A 20337-nucleotide genomic window follows, 5' to 3' on the forward strand; every position below is an offset into this window, starting at 1 on the left:
GCTATTATTAACCGTATTTGAGATATTACTAGTGTTCGGCGTGATGCACATTGGAAACTTGGTTTTCAAAATTTCCTTTAATCTTGCAAAAAAAAATGCAAAACTGTCTGATCTTTTAATGCAATTGCTAACGTCATTTGGTGTGTAGGATAAATCTATGTCTCAAGGGACGATGGGTGTTTTAACAAGATACCTTTTAACTAGCGTTGTGTAACTAGTTTTATATTAAAATTAATCAGGTACAAGTCGATTTTAATGTCCCCCTTGTCACATTATAGTAGTAATGTTGCAATATATCCTCTCCTATAAATGTATGTGTTTTGACTAATTTCTACAAAATTTCCTTCGGAATCCTTGAACACTAGTTTCATCACTCTGCCTAATACCATTAAATGATGCCTAATTTGCAGTTTTGGCTGTTTTGTTAGGATAACGATTCTCATTATTTAAGTGCTACTAATGCAGATCAACATCTCAAATTGACCGTTTAATCGCATTTTCGAAGCGCAGAATTGACGCAGGATTGAAACGAAATATATGACCCATAAATCAACTCGACTTCACTGTTCGAAAAGTCTAACTGCGCTTTGCACTACATAGAAGCTTGTGAAATGAGATTTGATTTCATGTTCAGAATGAGTTTACCGAGTCGCTCCTCGAATCGTTCCACCAATGGAATCTGGAACAATGACTAAATACGCACCTAAAGACTGTTTGGTATCACAGTTACAAGTTCAAATTTATCTCTTACTCTTTTCTATCTTTGTGAGAATGGATCAGAAGCTAGTCTACACGATAGCGTCAATTGGTAATTATTGAAGTATTGGTTTTCATATTCACGCATACCAAATTTCAAATTATTTAAATATGTGGAGGAATGCGTTCTTGGATTTGTAAGCATAGGAGCAATGTCTGCGCATATTCAAACAATACAATAACCATACCGTATGTCACGTTTTTCCAATAGCGTTTGCCCGTATTGATTCGACTGATGAATATGTTGCGAAATATATGGTTTCTTCAGCGAAGGTATTTTAACATTTTAAACAGTCAGTTCTCAATCGAAGATGATCAACCAACGTTTTTCGGATCATTTACTTCTAAATTTTGATACCAACGAGTTCGTTACAGCCTGTAGAAAAGTCCGCCAGCCAGGTAAGTGCTGAACGCGATCGTTTTTAATTTTATTTGGCACCTTCCTGAATCACAACGACGCTTAATTATTCTCTCCACATTCGCTCACAAGTATCGCTTGTTTGTAGTGATGAAGTGTGTTCTGTTGGGCATGAACGTCGAAGCGTCATCGCTAATAAAAATTGTATCATATAGGATGAAACACTGAATTTTGAAAATTGTGTGGTTTGAAAACCTGCGTTTATATTTTCAAAGACTCATGCGAGAGTTTCAGGTTTATATATAAAAGGAAGGAAAACGTTTTAATCCGGTTATTGTCAGATATACCTGTGATGATCCACTGAATAATACTGAAAATTATTACTGATAAAATGCAATTGCACATTGATCCGAAGAGCAATTGCATTTCATGATTTTGTTACCAAATGAATTCATCAATCTTTCAAGTTTTTACTCTCGTTGAATTCGGGACTTGTTTTGTCATGTCTATGACAATAAATTACAACCCCACACCCAACATAACTTGGTAGTATTAAGTTATTAACATGATATATATTTCACAAATAATTTTGTCCATTGTGCGATAACAATAAAATAAAAATTTAAAAAAACAGTTATCAATATGCAGTGAAAAGTCGAAATAAAAATAGAACTGAATATAAATTGAATGGTTGTTATTCACAACTAAAACAAAATACAGTAAAAGGTGCAAATATATAGATCAATTTCTCATTCAATAGTTTCTTTTACAGTAATTTGTGACACGTCCGGCATTCTGAGATGAATGTTATGCGTTTTCATTTTATACACTAAACTGATATATCCAATATAAATAATGTGAGACTCAAGAAGCACACGCTAATTTGCGACTATCATAAGCTTTGTGAATTTCTTACGGAATCGCCCATACCACTGTCGAGTCGAGATAATTGAAACTTTTTATAATGTTCTAGTTCACGATTGCGTTTATCTTTTTCCCAGTTTGTAACGTCATTTGACTTTGATAATTGCGTTTCACAATCACATGTATCGTTATTTGTAGAATCGTCCCTGGTTTTAGTGACATTATTATTAAGATATGCGGAACTCGTACAATTTTGACTGTCGGCCCTTGTAATACTGTTAGTTAAAGTAGTTTCATTTGCACTGCGTGAAATACAATTCCTCGAGTCTATTTCTGATAAAAACCTCACGCGGGCTTCGGTTATACTGGTTCGCTCAAATAAAGGTAAAGATTTTCGACTTGTCGCCGTCGCTGGCCCCTCCAGATCATTATCCTGGAAAACATCGTCATTACCGCTGTTCTCATATTCACTTTCGCAAGTTTCGTTGGAACTGGATTCGCTTCCATTGTAATGACAATTTTTTTCTTCTATTGTTTGGAAAATACTTTTCCCGCCCAAACTCAGATGTCGTCTGATGTTTTTCTTGGCTTTGTCATTCCTCTCGCGATGATGATGTCCAGCCTTCTCCGGTTCTCTCTTACCAGGGGAATTCTTCGATTCGTTAATTTCCTGACCTAAAATAATGAAGCGTTAACGGTATTCTTGTTTTGTAATCTACACCGAGATTTAGACATGTGAATAGTAGTATCTCCAGTAAATAGTTTTTATAACTTTTTCTGCACAGGAGCGGTTTATTTGGTATTTGGATATGTGAATTTAGGGGAGTAGGTACACTTACTTTTCTCCAGATATCTTGAATCGAAATCCCTCCATCCTAATATTGCTTGAGTGGGCGCGGACATCAATCTTCGTCGACGCCTGGTTCGTTGTTCCCATTCATTCGCAAATTTGACAATGAGCGAATTGGTATCCATATCTAATGAGTTTTCACGATTGTCGTCCGTTTTTTGACCTTCCTCGCCGTCAATAGTGAAATGCCAAGTTGTTCTCCATTGTCGGTTAAGCTCTTTTTCGTTTGACGTGTTATCGCCCGAATCTCCATTGAGCATTGATGCTTTACGAGATAAACGGCCAATCAGAGCGTCGCTGTCTGCGCTTCTCGTTACTTGACTTCTTTTGTGTTGTCTGATCATGATGCTTTCACCCAGCGAACGATGAACGCTGGGCGTTGGACGGATGCCTGCCCCACCCTGCATCTCACTCTCTCTTCTGGATGCCGGATCCATTGAGATTGAGTATCCATAGTCTCTTCCTCTGAAAGATGAGGTGCTGATTCCTCCCGTTGTTCCATCTCTGGGATAAGATCGAGAAAAGTGTTTTCCCCCAGTCCCTATTTCATCGTAACGCCGACAGAGAAGTTTTTTGAAGGTGTCCCGAAATTGCCGACTGAACAATGTATAAACGCACGGGTTAACACCTGACGACACGTATCCAACCCATACAAACCTGTAAATGTGATATCTGGTTAATATTTGGAAAATGTTGTCGACACTAATCGAAACTATTGCTATTGTCTTAATCTGTACGGCACAACGCAGCGCAAATGAGTTTTAACCATGCATTCAAAATCAATGCAACCAAATTCAATTTTGTAATGTCATATAGTTTAAATAAAATGCATTAGCTTTGGATACATCCGGGTTTCGTTCGAACTTACCAGTTCATCAAATTTCCCATAAGCTCCATATTGCACGATGAAATCTGACAAGTTGCACAGAAACCACTAAAAACGTTTGTAATGAAAAAAGGACACCAGAACAAACAAAACAGTGTGAAGATCATTCCCAATACCTGAGAAAAATACAAGCAAAATATGAGTTTATTATATAGAGGGGGAACAGCTGAAAAAAATCGAATGTGGATCAAACTTAATGATATATACTTGGTTTTGTGATTATAAACTCGGGGTCTACTGCTCTAAGCGTTAATAATATTCTTTCGTCAAAACAAAGAAGTCTTTGTTTTGCTATCGAACAATTCAAAGAACGATACATGTTCGGAATTGTAAGAGAGAGATCGTTGTCGTCTCGAAAAATTTTAATTGAGAAAGTTCATGATTTCACGCAGACTATGTTTGTTTTGTATAAGGTTTGTACCATAGATAATATTCGCAAAATCTGGTTTCTTCACTTTCCTTATACAATACAATTAAGACGTTTTGATCCGCGCACTGGTTAAACATATAAACACTACCTTCCACCTGGGTGGTATTTATGCACGATTTTAGACTCGTGTTTCATTTAGATTTTGAGATAGGCACACGACTTGAACATGTCGTATTCCCCAGTAGAAGAGTCATTTTCCAATCACAGTTCACAATAATTATGATAAAACACAATTTAAACTTATGTTAATAAACCACGTGACACTCTCCGTACACCGTATTTGAATCACAACAATTCAACCAAATTTAACATTGATTTAATTTACACCTGATTGATTGAATGAATTGGTTTTATTAACCAACTTGGTCTAATGTCTGGGCGCGCTCCATCTGCTCCAATTGTACATCCAAGCTTATAGGATTACAATTACTTGTGTGGAACAGCGGCATTGCTGATTTTTCAACACTTCTATAAAGGTGTCAGAAGTTTCTGATGGTTTCCACAAATACGGAATGTAAAGTACGCTTTGCTTTCCACCGTGCTGATTCATAATAATAACCACCAGGCTTTTGTTTTTATAAGCTCAATTTATCTACGTCTGTTCTTCTTGCAATAGCTTGCCCTAACGCTAATCCCTTGCGTCAACAATGTGCTGGCGTTGAATGAAGAACAAGTACTACCAAGTTGTGAATTTCTCTTCAAGTGTGCTTGTTTTAACTACGTTATTTCTAGAAAGGGTTTTTGCTTTAACTATGAGCAGATTAAGGATTTTAAATGTGAGAATTCTACTGGATTTTATGAACATAATTTAGAATCTTTTTTATATGATAATGATAATAATATAGTCTTTGTCAAATCGAACGTTTATATCCATCTCGACCTATTTCGCCATGAGGTCGCCTGAAAATTCGACTTGGTAAATTTTAAGATATTTATATTATCACTCAGTCTTTGTAATATCAACTTGCATATACATTAATCCCAAATTTTGATTAGAACGACATTTTTCTCAACATATTTTTAGAATAAATTTGAATTTCCGTAATGTGCTAAGGGGCGGAAAATCAAGACATTATTTTTCTATTTGTTCAAATTGTGTATTAATTATTTATGCATGACATTCTTTCAATATAACCTTCCTGAAATATTTTCATAAAAATTTACGCGGCTGGAACTTGACGTGTCATTAATGTAGGTAGAATGGATAATTAACTTTTCGCTGCGTCTCATCCGAATAGTTTGGAGTTCTAAAACTGAGAAATAGACTTCATTTATGGATATCATCGGTTCTAATGTCTACATACCTCGAACATCCTCCATTCAATAATAGAAATTATTTGCACAAATATTGTCAAATTACTCTATATAGATATATTTTTTTTCATACCGATTTTTTATTTACTTTCAATGACCCAGGATTAAATATAATGGATACGCGTCACCGTTAATTCTATTTCAGATTTCACTTTTTCAATCTTTGAATGGACAAAATCTATTTATGGATCTTCTGCAATTAAGCTGAATTTACATGAACCAACTTTGACCATTGGCCACAGACGCCCTCGTGCATTTGTACTTCAATTCAAATTCGATTTGCAGACGATTTTACTATTAATAACCCGGTACCGTACAAAGCGATCGAACCACAAATGGGATTGGAATATGCGTTTTCAGTAATTCCTTATCTCGAAATTCACCGTTACTGACGTCACCAGAAGCTGATAAAGTAATTCTCGTACGTTCTGGAATCCCAATCACACGGATTGATGTACGATTGCGCAGTTGAAAATTAGGAGCTAAAAACCTACGTGATCAGTGAAAACATTCAAACTCGTTATTATTTTAGATCAAATTTCTCATTTGATTATTTTTAGTTCATGGATTATTTGTAAAATACCTTTGATGCTCGTTGTTCTGTTGCAATAGCCCTTGATTTCATGGAAGCAGATATCCTACGCGTAGATACTCTTTTCAATGGAAGTTTAGAAACTGCTTTAGCGAGCTTAAGGTTTGCTCTTGTGATCATTGGTGATCTGTATACGACAATATACATATATAATATGATCGCCAAACGGTAATGAACAAGATGAAAATTTGCTACTTCAGTAAATCACTTATTTACCTTTTCACTGGTGGATGGTTTGTTATACTGCTCGTGTCACTGCTTTCGCTATCCGTTTTATGTAAAGTGGTTTTACTTCCCACAGTGTATTCCATTTCCATAAGTTCTCGGTGTATATCTTGACGGTTAGTTTTATCTGAGCTAAAACAGCCACAACATAACATTGCGCACCTGGCGCATGTCTTGATTCTACTCTCGGACGGCGTGGCTATGAACTGAATACCACTCGCTGTTGAATCAAGTCTTCGATGGTTTGAAAATGAAGTTTCTTCTAAATCCATGCAATTTTCTGATGATCTCAAAAGGTCTGGCAATGAAGAATTTCCGGCTCTGCTTGCTGATGTCCATTTTCCTGACATGGTGCCTTTTGTGCTTCCTACGCTCCGCCTACAAAATATATATTGTGTTCATAAAATGTTTCCTCATCTGAGCGTATAAAATTAAATTCTAGAACAAATGGTTACCGCGATGTTATGGAAGAGGACGTGGATGATTTCCCTTTGTGCGTTGAACCATCTTTCCCCATGATGCAAGCGACCAGCTTAGACTGTTTTTGCAAAGTCCTTATTGTTAACGAATATGTAATAAACATCACAATTAATGGTGCAAAGAAAGCAACAATCGATCCATATATGGCGAATTCGGGAATATTGATAACGCACATTTGCCCGTAAAAAAGATTGTCTCTATTTTGACTCGCCAGGATCGGTAACGGAAGTGAGATACCTGCAAAGAAATGACTGTGATTGAAATATTGCTTGTGAATACTCCGCAATGCATTGTGTACTGTAGTGCACAATTTTTGCAGGATGACTTACTACCTATGAACATTGCAGAACCCTTACTCATATTGCAAGAAACAAATCCCAAGTCTGTGGCATTTCATTGTAGTTTTGGTATAATTTATTTATCAATTTATAATGTTTGAACACACATATTCATAAAGTTTAATATGTGATGTAAGAGAAAAAAACGTGTTCGGTCAGGATTCAATCGATAAGCCAACATCTTGGATTTATTTTTCATTTTCCCACGTTGGCATAACATTTTTGTGTGGTTTGTTACCTACTGTAGAGTTTTGTATCAAATAGTCATTGACGGATAAAAATAACAAACCCTTTGCATCACGAAAATATCTTGTTAACGATCGCTTAGACTTAAAGCCTGCCAAGCTTGCTATATTTTTGCTAGTACGTATTTGTATAGTAAATCGCCTTAACGATTTAGAGATATAAATACAGTTCATATATAGTTTCCTTCGATTTACGATGATGACAAACATCGCAAACCAAACACGAATCCATTATTAGGAAACGAACATTTTAGTTCAAAGAATTTAGTCAAGAAAGTTGGAATAGTTTGCTCGCTCTACCCGACCGTGTTTAAACAAACTTACGGAGGCTTTTGTATAAGCCTCCGTTCCATCGTGGCTACAGTCACGATTTAACAACGATACCCGATTTTAGAAATACTGTTATTTGATAATGGGGCGATGCGAATGTTACTCTTAAACCATCAATTTTTTTGGTTAAAAGCACGAACAGAAAAAAGTATTGAATAATTCACGTTGCTCTAGAATCTAGATCTACAAGCAAGTGATGTTATTACTGTAAAAGTCTTTTAATTTTACATTTGAAATTATACGAAACATTACAAAGCTGAGCAAACTATCTGTAACAAATTTAGATATTTCGTATTTTCTAACAAAGACTTAAATCCGTTTATCACGTATTTGATCCCAAAAGGTCATTCGGTATTACCACATTGTTTACACTAAGAAGGAACACGCCTGCAAAACGCGCGCATACATTTAACGAAGTACTTGGTGTGTTTGCTCAGAGGATAATTTTTTGTTCGATCTATACTGGATTATATACGTCTGGTAACCAGTCACTGACCATCGCATCGTTATAAGGAACCTGGCGAATATGTTTTTGTCAAAGTTGTATATATTGTATGTCTTTTACACTATATTGGTCCACTGAGCCCAAATTTTGCCAAAATTCTCAGTTGAGAAACATTTGCAAATTTTTAACCGTAGTAAACTATATAATATAATTTATATTTATGCTGTTCAGTTTTTTGACTGGATAAAAATGCAGTCAGTGAAAAAAGTTTGCTCACCTATAGATATCGCCCACACCAATAGGATTCTCTTAGCTACCCTTTTTGTCATCTTGTTGGCACCTCCGCCGAATCCTGCTCCCATTCGTCCACGTTTCTCAGTACCCCAACCACCTTTATTAAACAAATAAATAAATAGATCATAAGGAGAATGTAGGTTTATTACTTAAATGTAGTAAGTCGTGATGTCATAGTCTTACTCTTGGCAATCACGAATTCAATTGTTTTATTCAATAAACGTGGTATGTGGTATTGGACATAAGACGCGACTTACAAATGACCAATCATTCAAACTGGTCGTGCCGCTGTCCCTTTTCATGGACCGTCGTGTTGTCATTTCATAAGTAACTATGTTTGAACTTTGATCATTTAATTTTAAATAAATCAGAAAATTTTGAATTGCTAGCAATTGTAACTTCTTCAAATGCATTGCATTTTCATCACACAGTTTACTTAGCATTGCGAGGGCTTGCTATAGGTTTGTTTTAATTCAGATGAAATCCTATAAATTTTGTAGGAATTTTCAGTCATAAGTGTTAATATCAATCATACCTGAAGATGTTTTCGACATCCAACCACCGTTGTTGTATCGGAAAGGATTAGCAAGCGCTAGGTATCTATCCAATGAAATCATGCATAGATGAAGAATAGAAGACGTACTAAAGCATACGTCCAGCATAACCCATATTCCACAAAGACTTTCGGGAAACGGCCATTCGTAATCTGAAACGAATAAAATTTCAGTTATTATTTAATGGAAAAGAAATATGATTAACTGAGAGAAAGGTCTCCCTAGCCACTAAAAGACGTGTGATGTAGATTTTTGAGTGAATACCACATAAAAGCCAAATCAGAAATGTAAAATGGCTGCTAATTTATAGTAACCAATTCCGGTGTTTTTACAAAATATTATACGTGTGTATTTTCAGCAACTTTGTGCAAAAAATTGAAATTGAGTTAAAAAAGCTTGATATTTCACATTTCACGGGGCCAATTTGGCTAATTTTGATATCTATATCATATCGGGTTTTCGGCAAATGCTATTTATCTTGCAAATTCTCATTCAAATTCAAATGTTCATTTGGGAAATTACGATTGATGACGTTATGTTTTGGAAATACCGCGTTTGCATTTTCTTGGTGAGAGACAGAATTAACGGTAAAGATTGTTTTTTATGCGAAGTATGAATTATTCATTTCGATCAATTGTGGATAGGATTAGTACGTTCAAAATCGCGTTAAATCCTTGTTTGTTTCTTTCTATATTTGTTTTACTACACTTTATTGTTCGTTCATATGTCAGACGCAACACATGGACGTGCGTAAGTCCGTCTGATGTACCGGTAGATCAATTTTTTTTAGTTCTACGACAATAATTGTTTATACGTTTACCTCTGAAGATCTGACATAGATTTTCAAGTCTTTCTGCGCTTTCGATATATGATATTTCAAATATATCGCATTCATATTGTTAACATCTCAACTAAATTGCAGCGCATTTTGATTTTCATTGTCACTTAATTGTTATTGAAGAATATTAGTTTTGTTTAACCGTGTTATTGTAAATCGATGCGTAAATTACCCATGTATATTTGCATGACAGTTCTTTCTCGTTTAACGATTAGCCGTTGTTGTCGTCGAAATGAACAATTTCAAAACTTAACTTCATTAAGACTTAAAAGGAGAAACAGTCGCTTCCGTGTTAAATATTGGAGAAACTCAACGTATTAGGATTGCTTTCTAGGGAATTTATTTTTTTCTAAAACTAGTGGAGTGTTGTGTTTAAATTCCTGGGTTATTTTTCTGTAATTACTGTTACCTACGGAAGGACCGGGCCCACAGAAGGCAGAATAATCAATAAGTTCGGCTAAAAAGCGATATTATGTTATAACATCAGCGTCAACAAACTAATATAAATATGTACATGTCTCAATTTGGCTCTGTTCGACTGTCATTCCACTCCCTAGCTATCATACCACTTTTTTAAATCCAAGAACAATCTGCGACTCTCCATGAATAACATACTAATTTTTCTAATGGCATGCTATGGAGTTATGCTAATTCGTGGGGTTTCTGGTTTTGATAGTGTTAGCCGTTTTGTAAATCTAAATGCCAGTGATTTGTGGGAACCTGCAATGGATGGCGAAAGTGACGACAGTATTGTCAATTCTCCGGAACATCTCATGGTTTAACTTTTCGCAGTCAGTTTTAATAAAGCGAAATCACGTTTGTCGGATTATGGGCTATATCGTGTCTGAACTGTCGTCGCCTAGTCAGTTTCTCCCATAGATTACTGTGGACGAGTTTGCTGCTCTTATCAGGGGGATATCTTGTCTTTAGGATCAATACTCATCATGTCCGTATTTTAATAAACCTGGTGGAACGTAGAAAAAGTTTTCGTTAAAGAGGAATTTTTGGCAGGATTAACAATTTTTATTTCCACACTGGTGATTTCGCATTCTTAAGAATTCTTTGCTGCTTATCTTAAATTGCGAATTGAAAATTTCATTACTATCGCGGTTGCGACCTGTTTTGATATCAGAAATTCGAATATTTGTAAAGTAGACAGGATTCCTAATTGTTTATTAATTGGGTTCTATTACACCATATGAAAGTACAATAAAATGGCGAACCTAGTTGTTGTCGTCATTTTCGAGCCGTACTTGGCAAATTCCGACAAATATCGTAATGTCACAAATATTTTATTTCTATTTTTATCCTTAAAATTACAGTATCAATTTCTTCGTATTTTTGTCGCTCACCATTTTTTTTTTGGAAACAAAGAATATTGGACGATGGTGTGACTAATCCTAACAAATTCGATTCAAAGCTGCAAATTGGCGAAAAGATGGTTCAGAAATGGTTGAATCTCGCGTTTTAGAAATGTTTAGAATCATTTTCTTTGTATTTGGTCTGATTTTTATCATTTCCCTGTTTTGAGTGTCTGAATAGTCGGTTCAATCATTTGATGCGATAGACAATTGTCTTGATCTTACGATACTTTATTTTATCAATTAAATGAGTCAACACTTGTAGATGAAGTTGATTTAGACTGTAGATGTGTCGAACATGATAATGTCGCTATTTTTAACGACAGAGGTATAAATATTTAATCGAAAATAGGAAATGATGTCCAAAATACTAGACCGTTTTCGGCTCTCAATTTTCCAAGAATTTAATATCCGAATCGATAACATCTTAAAAGTAAGTTATTGTATTCACGCGTTAAGGTTTTAAATTTATAGCAAAAACTGACGGGATGGATATTCTGGACGTTATACTGTCATTTTAAGCATTTTTCGTCGAGCGCAAGTTATACCTTTCATTATGTCAACCGTTTTGCTCACCATTTTTGAAAAATAGGCCCACCATTTTTCAGTATGTCATAAGCCTAATTAATATCGCAAATGATATGTAGGAATTTCATAGTCTTACCCTAATATTATGCTATAATGACATTTTACATTCTACTATACTATCAGCTGGTGGAACGCGTAAATACTCGAAGGAATTGTAATGCATATGATAATATTGGCTTCCTTATTACCTTTCGTCAACGATGCAATGTACTATATAGCCTATATGTCATGGCATACTATATGGCATGAACTACCCTTAAAATATCATGAATGGAAGGACGAAGACGTATGTATTGTTGTCAACGTCAAACGACATTGATTCTGGTATTTGATCCCATTTGTCAAATAAATTTAGTTATTCAAATACAACAGATGTAAAAGAATAATCAATCCTATTTCTCTGACTAATTTGTTCGCATAAAATTACTATACCACGGGAACCCATCGCATACCGCCAATGATATTACTAGCAAACAGTTTTCAGTTGATTTTACCCAGGTGGTGAACACAAAGGATTTCTCAATCCGATTAATCATCATACCGCCACTTGTGCGATTTGTCTCGCGAGACATTTTAGTGATTCTTCGGGTGAATAGGCACGTTTCTATGTGTATGCTACGGTGGATATAAGACCGCGGTGTGAATTTGAGAATGTCACAATCGCGGGAATACCACATCCCTTGACGCCTCTGTGTTTATCGCCTTAGATCAGGCTACCTTCAACCCCACTAGATGATATCAGCTGAAATACTTGTGTTTTTGCCAACTCATACTACGTTTTTTGTTTATGTGCCATACTCGAACGCATTTGAATGATGAAATGATCTAATTGACTATTCCATGTAATGTACTGCTGTCGAATTTTACGCCTATCCCAAAAATGTATGTTAACAGACTACTTACAGCTTATCGTCTTATTTGTTTTAAAAAATTGAATACCTTATATATTTATACAATATGTGCAAATGGAACACGATTTAATTTAATTCGTAAAATTATTGCATTTGGCGAATTGCAAAATGGTCAGAGAGTACAGTGTATGTTTCCAGTTAATTTAATTGTAAAAAGGATTGCCAGTAAGGCGACCTGACGAGGACATTCCCGCATTTATGATTCAAAACCTTCTTTGCAGAACATACGAATCTATTCACCAATTTTACGTATTCCGTTTCACAATAATAATGTTGAACTTTCACCCTTTTAAACTTTAGCTCAAACTCTGTTTCCAACTCCACGTAGAGGAACTACGTAATTATTTGTTACATGCGGATGTTTGTAGGTTGTTATCATTGTTTTATCGGGGCACAATTAGATTACCTTGAGTCAGGTGGTCAGCTGGTAACAAAAACATTACTCAGAGGTTTCCCCGAGATGAGAGGGTTGTTTTGTCATTTTTTGACCTTTAATTTTCCTTTTCGCCAATCGTATTCCTGTTCCACGTTAGGTCGTGCCCCGACGTTTTACGACTCATAATTGTTTCCTTTGCATTTTATGATTACCAAGTTTTTTGTAGCTTTTATTCATTTTATCATGTATTAAATTACTGACTTACTATTTTGGTATTCATTATTTTATTCAAATCCAATCAATCATTCATTGGATATTTATTTTTTGTCCCTCTTCCAAGTTGAAAAAAAAACATCCAATCAAATATCTTTAAGTCGTGGGTTATCGGTATATTTTGAATTGTCGGTATTATGTTTCAAATCAACTAATATACTAAGAAATTCAAAATTTCCTATTCTAGTCGACAATCTTCTGGTAATTAGGAATATTTCCATTCGCAAATGTATCCTTTTAAAACCAGACAGACGGTTTCTACTATTAATAATGGGAGAATCTTCTAGTTTCAGTATTTCGATAAGACCAATTATGAAATTTACAAATATCAAATAGTTTATTGTTTTGTCGGAAGTCTAGCGTTATCATCTTCTTAGTAAAAACTACATTATGTATTTTTAAATATTTTACAAAAAAAAAATTCTTTTGCTGTAAAATACTTAAGTCTTGAAAAATCCCGAATTTCAATCGTGCATATTAATATTTGAAAGAAGTATATCAACAAGTACACCATAAATGATGCTGCAATCTGATGCCATATTAGTATCGCGGGGGTAAAGAAATCAATTCATTACGTCAATATTTCTTTTCATATTGGCAGTAATTTTGGGGTGATTGAATTCAAATCAATCGTTAATTTCCTGGAATGCACAAATCAAAATATTCAATTCTTCAATACTATAGTATGATTTGATGTTTTCCTTTAAAATAATCACAACAAAATGGCATTATCATTGTAAATAAGAATATTACACACCAGTGATTAGATATCGCACCTGGTCATGGAAGATATATGAATCAAACCACCAAATGTTCGATTAACCAAATTAAATATACTTACTATTTATAATCATGGCCAAGCTCGGTGGCATCACAGTGATGGCTACAAGTAAATCCGCCATTGCCAGTGACGTCAAAAAATAATTAGTTGAACTCCGCAATTTATGATCCAATTTGACCGCCATGATAACTAGGATGTTTCCCGTGGCAACGAAAGCTATGATTGGCAAAACAGCCATCGCTGCCCAGTGTTTTTTCGGTTCTAAATAAAAGATACGATCTTAATTTTAATTAGTTAGGAGACAGCGTTACCCATCAGATTTGATATGTTCGATTTCAGCCAGGTTGATTTTTTAAGAAATGAATCCCCTATTATTCCCATTGCATTCTGGCATTGTGGCTTTTAGAAATGAGTTGTTTATATTTGAAAATAAAAATGCAGCTACAGTCTCTGTTACATGATTATTAGACAGTTTGCTTTCAATGCAAATACTACAATTCTTTCGAATGGAATTATTGAAATTGACCTAGATTTTTATATACCAGTAAATTTTTATATTGCCATCTCTCGACTTCGTTTTGCGTGACAGTGATAAATATAGCTGTAAATCTAGAAATTCACTTACCTTCGATTGGAAAACTACTGTTCTCTATTGAATTTTGCATTGTAGTTTCTTCCGGTTGATATTCCGGTAATAATATATAATCCACAGGGAAGGTGTATTGCGTTTTCGATGTCGCCATGCCTGGCATATGTTTTGTTTACTTGCTTTTGGAGAATAGTTGTTTGTTTTCTTGGATTATATCCAGAATCTAACTTCGGTAACCTTCCTTCCGTTTTTGCGGCATCCAAGTGAAACACATTCGCGCGGCAGGTGGTCGCTATGTCTGGCGTATGATTACGCACGGACTTGCCCCCAAAGAAATATCATTTAGTATTCAATTCTAATGAGTGCTAACTCACCGTCTAACTGTACAGAAAGTCATCTGTGAAACACGTCTGAATTTTTTGTTTATTGGTTTTAACACTTGCGTGAAATTTTTTAATCCAGGACCACATTCATCGTTCTAATATACCCATGTAATCACAGATAATAGCAGTAGATTTTTTTATTTTCTTTGTCACTTTTTCATCCTGGTTTTGAAATATTATAGATATAATGAATGTTAATGCTATTGACAACTTATAACTTTGCTCAAATAATGCCTGTATCAGCCGTCGAACATTTTTATATTTTTTCACATATGACGTCATACTGCGTGGCATGTCTTCTTCCAATAAAAAACCTACCTGTTGTATCACTTCCTTTCGTCATATTTGCTGGCGGATTTTTGTTAGTAAACTTAAGTAAAATACAGAGATGTTACGTTAACTCAAAACACCGGCACTATTGGACATTCCTATATACATACATTTGATCTGAAATCATCTCGTATCTTACTTTGCTAATAATTTTCTAACGGCGCATATTATGCTTTTTGGTTGACTCAGTTTTCATCACAGTTCTGGTCATCATGGAACGCGCTTAAATTGTAAAATATGCTGAATGTGTACAGCTGTTGTATTTTTTATTTGGAAAGAGACTGCTAATTGATATGCAGATATCATTGTATGTCTTTTTTTTGATTCACTCTCCTTGACTTTTGTTAGAATCTTTAACACTGAACTGACCTAAACACTCTCCTCATTCACTTCGTTCTTATGAAACTTACCTGTTATAACATGAAGATTATTTATTGTCCAGTATGTACTAATACTTTTTTTCATCAAAACAAGTTGAATACACTCAAATTTGTAGAATGTTTTATTTCTAATTTACTTTGCATGACTTGTTTTGCGCAGGACACACGTGTTATGGTCATACAGTATGCATTCTTGGCATACTTTGACGTCAAACTTACATGATAGATTACTTGTTCTTAATTCTTAAACTGTTTGTTTCTAATTCAGTTTCAGACAATAGGGCATTGCCCCTTTCTTTAAATCATTTTTTACAATATCTTTAAGAATGTAACCTTTCGTTTTCAAATCTGCGAACATGAAAACATTTTAATTATCCAAATATATTCCCTGTGAATCATTCCCATACCTCGTGTCTGACCCTAAGTTATCTGGAGTCAATTCTAACGTAACCATACCACATCTTAGAAGCCAACCGCATATGGATTCTCGTCAAATAGTTTTCGCTATTTCCGCGCACGGTCTGATTGGGGTAAATTAAGTAATTATGTATGCTTACGAAATTCATAACACTTGATAATATTGATCTTTAAATCACTCGCCGATTCGATTCATCAATTGTTAAATCCCTGCTTATTTTCTGCATATCCTTGAACGACAAAGCTATGTTCATAATTTTAATTCTGCTGGCAAGGTACATTCCCATCATATTCAAATAACATCTACACTAAACAAAAAAACAATTTAGCTTTGGATTTTTCTAAAGGATCAATCTTTTCTTCGTACTTTTGAACCCGCTGTTGCTATCTATACCTGTATTCCCAGATAAAACGTCAGCCTAATCTTCGTCTGCAGATCAAGAATGGCCCCACATCCGCCTTCAACGAGTTGCCCTATTCTAATGTACACAAATCCAACCGCGAGGCTCTCGTTTTATATTTTCTATGGTATGTGACTTTGACTGTCCAAACAATACTATCCCAGAATATTATCGTCGATACATAGGCGATGTTTGTCTTGAGGGACGGATACGAGCGCTTTCTTATTAGACACGGCCGCGCTGGTTATATAATGTTTCTCTTCGGGTATTAATATTGCCGGGTTAAAATTTGTGATGGAAATATGTGAATAACCCAGTAATAAATCTTAAACTTTTGGATTGGTGTTTATTAGAGGGTACCATAATTTTTGACAGTCAAAATATATGTGAGGGGAATTGAATTACGACCCAAATCCAAAGTTTCTGCGGCTTTTGCGATAACAAGAATTCGTTCAATTATTAACCCAAAAAGGATTTACCATTGATACAATCTTACTTTTTCAACGCAGAGTTGCTAACATGCTGCGTTATTGCTGATAATTTATTTTCTATCGATCATCTTTTTTCAGTTTATATCGAATTCTTGTTATCTATCTGGACACAGCGATAGGTTGTCTGCTTTTAATTATGTTTTCGCATCAAACCGTCAAACTTGAGCATAGGCATATTTTTAATTACTTGCCATAATCATACGATACATACTTGATTTGGAAAGTCTTTCTCCAGCATATTGTTTTCAAATTACATAATCGAATTTTGACGCGCATCGATTGGTTACGCCATATTGTAGCAGGATCTGTAACTGAATATTTTTTTCTTGAATGTATTTCTGCGGAATTCTTATTCTACTTCCAAAAAAACATGGATGTTTGCAACAAATTTCTCAAAATACTTTTGTTTGAACGTTTGGTCGGTTCAGTTTCTCCGTTGAATACGTTTCACCGATGATGGTGTTTCCCTAAGTTTGCATATACCATAGGAAACTGCGGCAAACTGTGTACCAATTTACCGTTTGATTTCATGATCGTTACAGATAGTCTGTTTTTGTTTACTAAATTGTATAAAAATGCGATGTTATCATTCGTATTTTAATTTTTTTTTATCACCGTCATCGAGGTCACGGTGCAATTTACACTGCAACGCGGTGCCCTGATATTTTTACCTTCATTGTCGTTAACTAGTTTGGGTATGTATGCTAATACCAGTACATCTAATAGTCTTTTGCAAAGATGAATGATTTTGCTATTTTTTTTTTGCTCAAAATATTCCAGATAAGGAACATATGATATGATATTGATTGTCTAATGATACCATGTTCGCCACAGCAACAAAAAGCGCTTTTCGCATTTTAATTGTGACCAAGGCATATATATGCCTTTTAGTGCAAACTGGAGGAATCTTATACTGTTTATACAATATTTCAAAACAATGGCAGTTCAAGTCATTACTTTAAATATTCAAGATTATAATACATAATCCCTTTCTCATTTCGTAATTCTATCCCCGGTATTTACATGCTGATTAAAAATACATGTTTATCCCTTCTTCAAAATCCATTCTTATTTATTATTAGTCCTCTGGTGAGTTTTTATATTTCTCAGACACCGTACCCCACAATTGGTTAACACCATCGCGCGTAACAAAATCTTTGACGTATTGGGGTCATTGCTCATGCAAAATTTAAATCTTTCTTCCGGAATTGGCCCAGTATGAATTTCTCTTTTCCACTATTTTAAGAGGTAACTGAACCTGTGTGATTCGAATCCACGTCTTAACTGTCTGTTACATAATCTATTTATATTCCGATCCACGCAAATAAGAGCATGAATCTTTTGACATCCAGAATTCTCTGACTTGCTCTGTTAGAACTTGAAAATAATGTAACTATGCTATATCACTAGTTCTCTCATAAGTTTTGTGTGTGTTTGTCGCAATACGAGGCCCACTCACCATCCGTATACTCCAATACGGCGCCAGGAACGGAATGTTGTTCGCAGTCAAATCAAGACCATCCGTGTGACAATGTCGACATTTTTTCCCGGCGGCTCTACAATAAGCAAGTGAGGACGAATCCGTCGCGCTTTTTCGAAATTCTCAACTTATTTACGTCTTATGCGATGTCATCAAAATACATAAAAAGACGCTTTTGTTTGATGTGTGTTCGATTAGTCAAGTGACTTAGTATTAGGCTGTTAGTAAAAATCAGTCAAATTTTTATTTTTACGACCGAACTTGATATTTACGACCGAAAAACTGCTAATGTAAATACAAATCGTGGTTGTATCCTATTCGATTACCTTCTTTTGTCTTCTGTTATACTTCGATTATTTGTCACCAACCCAACCCGTTTAATAATAAGTTTGTCAATTATTCACTGCGAACATAAATTTAACTGCTGGCATAATATTGCGAGATAAATCCGAGATGTTGTTTGTTTAAGTTGTTACATATTCAGTCACGGTTCTGAAATATCAAAAAACCTACAGCATAGTTTAGAATTATGAAATGATGCCGTGTAGTTTGCATGAGAATGTAAAATGCGGTGTTGTGATGCGCATTCCCGACGGATTACGATATCCGCTGTTTATCAATGCTCTATTGACAGTCCGTCCTGTACCTCTGCAGAAGGTGGCCATTAGTTCCGCTGCGTTGCAAGAATGACCCACGAAATGCGTTATTTTTGATGTCTCTGTGAGACATTTTGCATTGCAACTTATGTCACCAGTGTCATAATTTCTTCAAGGAAGATACCGGTATTACCCTCGAATTCCGGTTCCGGAATTCCGGTGGTAAGACGCCAAAGCAATAGGAAAATGCGACCCCGGTGGGACTCGAACCCACAATCTTCAGCTCCGGAGGCTGACGCCTTATCCATTAGGCCACGGGGCCGAGATCGCCTGTTAGTTAGTTCTCTCGATATAGTTTGTCGTGGCGTTTTTGTCTCTCGCCTGCAGCACGCGGGATCGTATGTCTTCTTCGTTCGTTACGCGATGACGGCCTCTCAAGCATTGCGAATTTTACAAAAGATTTTGGTAATTAGTTTATCCACTGTTCAAATGTTCATGTCAGAAAACACATTTGGACCTGCTACTTTTATTGATTAGATATGATAATTTCCTTGACAAAGTCTTATTTTTTACAGAACACCGGATCAATGTCCAAGTGTGGTTTCTTTGCTGGCTGAAAGTTACAACCCTCACGTAAGATATGGAGCAGCAATGGCTTTAGGAATCGCCTGTGCTGCATCGGGAAGCAAGGTTCGTCTTATGTCTTGTACTCACCAAGCCTGTTGTATTATTGTAAACTTTACACTAATTAATATATGTGAACTTTTAGGACGCTCTGAGCCTTCTTGAGCCTCTTACCATTGACTCAATCAATTACGTGCGCCAGGGAGCTCTCATCGCATCAGCCATGATTTTGATTCAACACACGGAGGCAACTTGTTCAAAGGTACAAAATATTTTTTCTGGATTATTTTTGCGAGTTGCAACCTCAACCTCCTCGTATGTTTCTTAGTAGAACATGCAATGAGTAAGTCTGTTTATGGCTGAAAGTAATTGTATAATTCTTTGGGATGAACAGGATAATTCTGTTTCAGTGCTAATGTTTATTTGTTATTGATGAATCACATCTCACTTGTACTATCGATGGCATTTTGCGGTTTGACTCAGTCACACGCGCCATTGTTCGATGGTGGTTACATCGTCAGGTTAGCTATAGGATAAATGTTTTTTTAACTGTAAAT

At 35.4% G+C, this 20337-nt stretch overlaps 2 protein-coding genes and 1 non-coding gene across 3 annotated transcripts in view; 1 reads left to right on the forward strand and 2 right to left on the reverse strand.

The window, feature by feature from the left end:
• LOC120327691 (26S proteasome non-ATPase regulatory subunit 1-like) overlaps nucleotides 1-20337 on the forward strand; it is a 47986-nt gene that overhangs the window by 14190 nt on the left and 13459 nt on the right. Inside the window, exons 16-17 of the mRNA XM_039394034.2 lie at nucleotides 19732-19846; nucleotides 19926-20042. Of these exons, the coding sequence (XP_039249968.2) occupies nucleotides 19732-19846; nucleotides 19926-20042 (232 nt within the window). The remainder of the gene's footprint in view (nucleotides 1-19731; nucleotides 19847-19925; nucleotides 20043-20337) is intronic.
• Nucleotides 1657-15360, reverse strand: LOC120327692 (uncharacterized). The gene is made up of 10 exons (XM_039394035.2): nucleotides 14715-15360; nucleotides 14150-14350; nucleotides 8943-9113; nucleotides 8391-8504; nucleotides 6731-6992; nucleotides 6267-6653; nucleotides 6042-6177; nucleotides 3697-3830; nucleotides 2818-3485; nucleotides 1657-2653 (listed from the first exon to the last, which is right to left on the reverse strand). The coding sequence occupies exons 1-10, from the start codon at nucleotides 14839-14841 to the stop codon at nucleotides 2007-2009; spliced, it is 2847 nt and encodes a 948-aa protein (XP_039249969.2). The 5' UTR covers nucleotides 14842-15360; the 3' UTR covers nucleotides 1657-2006.
• Trnar-ccg (transfer RNA arginine (anticodon CCG)) lies at nucleotides 19406-19478 on the reverse strand. The gene has a single exon. It is a non-coding gene; the product is annotated as a tRNA-Arg (tRNA).

Source organism: Styela clava, chromosome 7, assembly GCF_964204865.1.
Source record: "Styela clava chromosome 7, kaStyClav1.hap1.2, whole genome shotgun sequence".
Taxonomy (NCBI): Eukaryota; Metazoa; Chordata; class Ascidiacea; order Stolidobranchia; family Styelidae; genus Styela; species Styela clava.

Bases quoted from the DNA above. Each gene is read 5' to 3' on its own strand.
- LOC120327692 (XM_039394035.2), bottom strand. From the start codon at position 14,841: ATGCCAGGCATGGCGACATCGAAAACGCAATACACCTTCCCTGTGGAT. The intron at 6,654-6,730 runs GTAACCATTTGT...TATATTTTGTAG, and splicing joins TCCTCTTCCATAACATCGCG to GCGGAGCGTAGGAAGCACAA. The intron at 3,486-3,696 runs GTAAGTTCGAAC...TCACATTTACAG, and splicing joins ATGGGAAATTTGATGAACTG to GTTTGTATGGGTTGGATACG.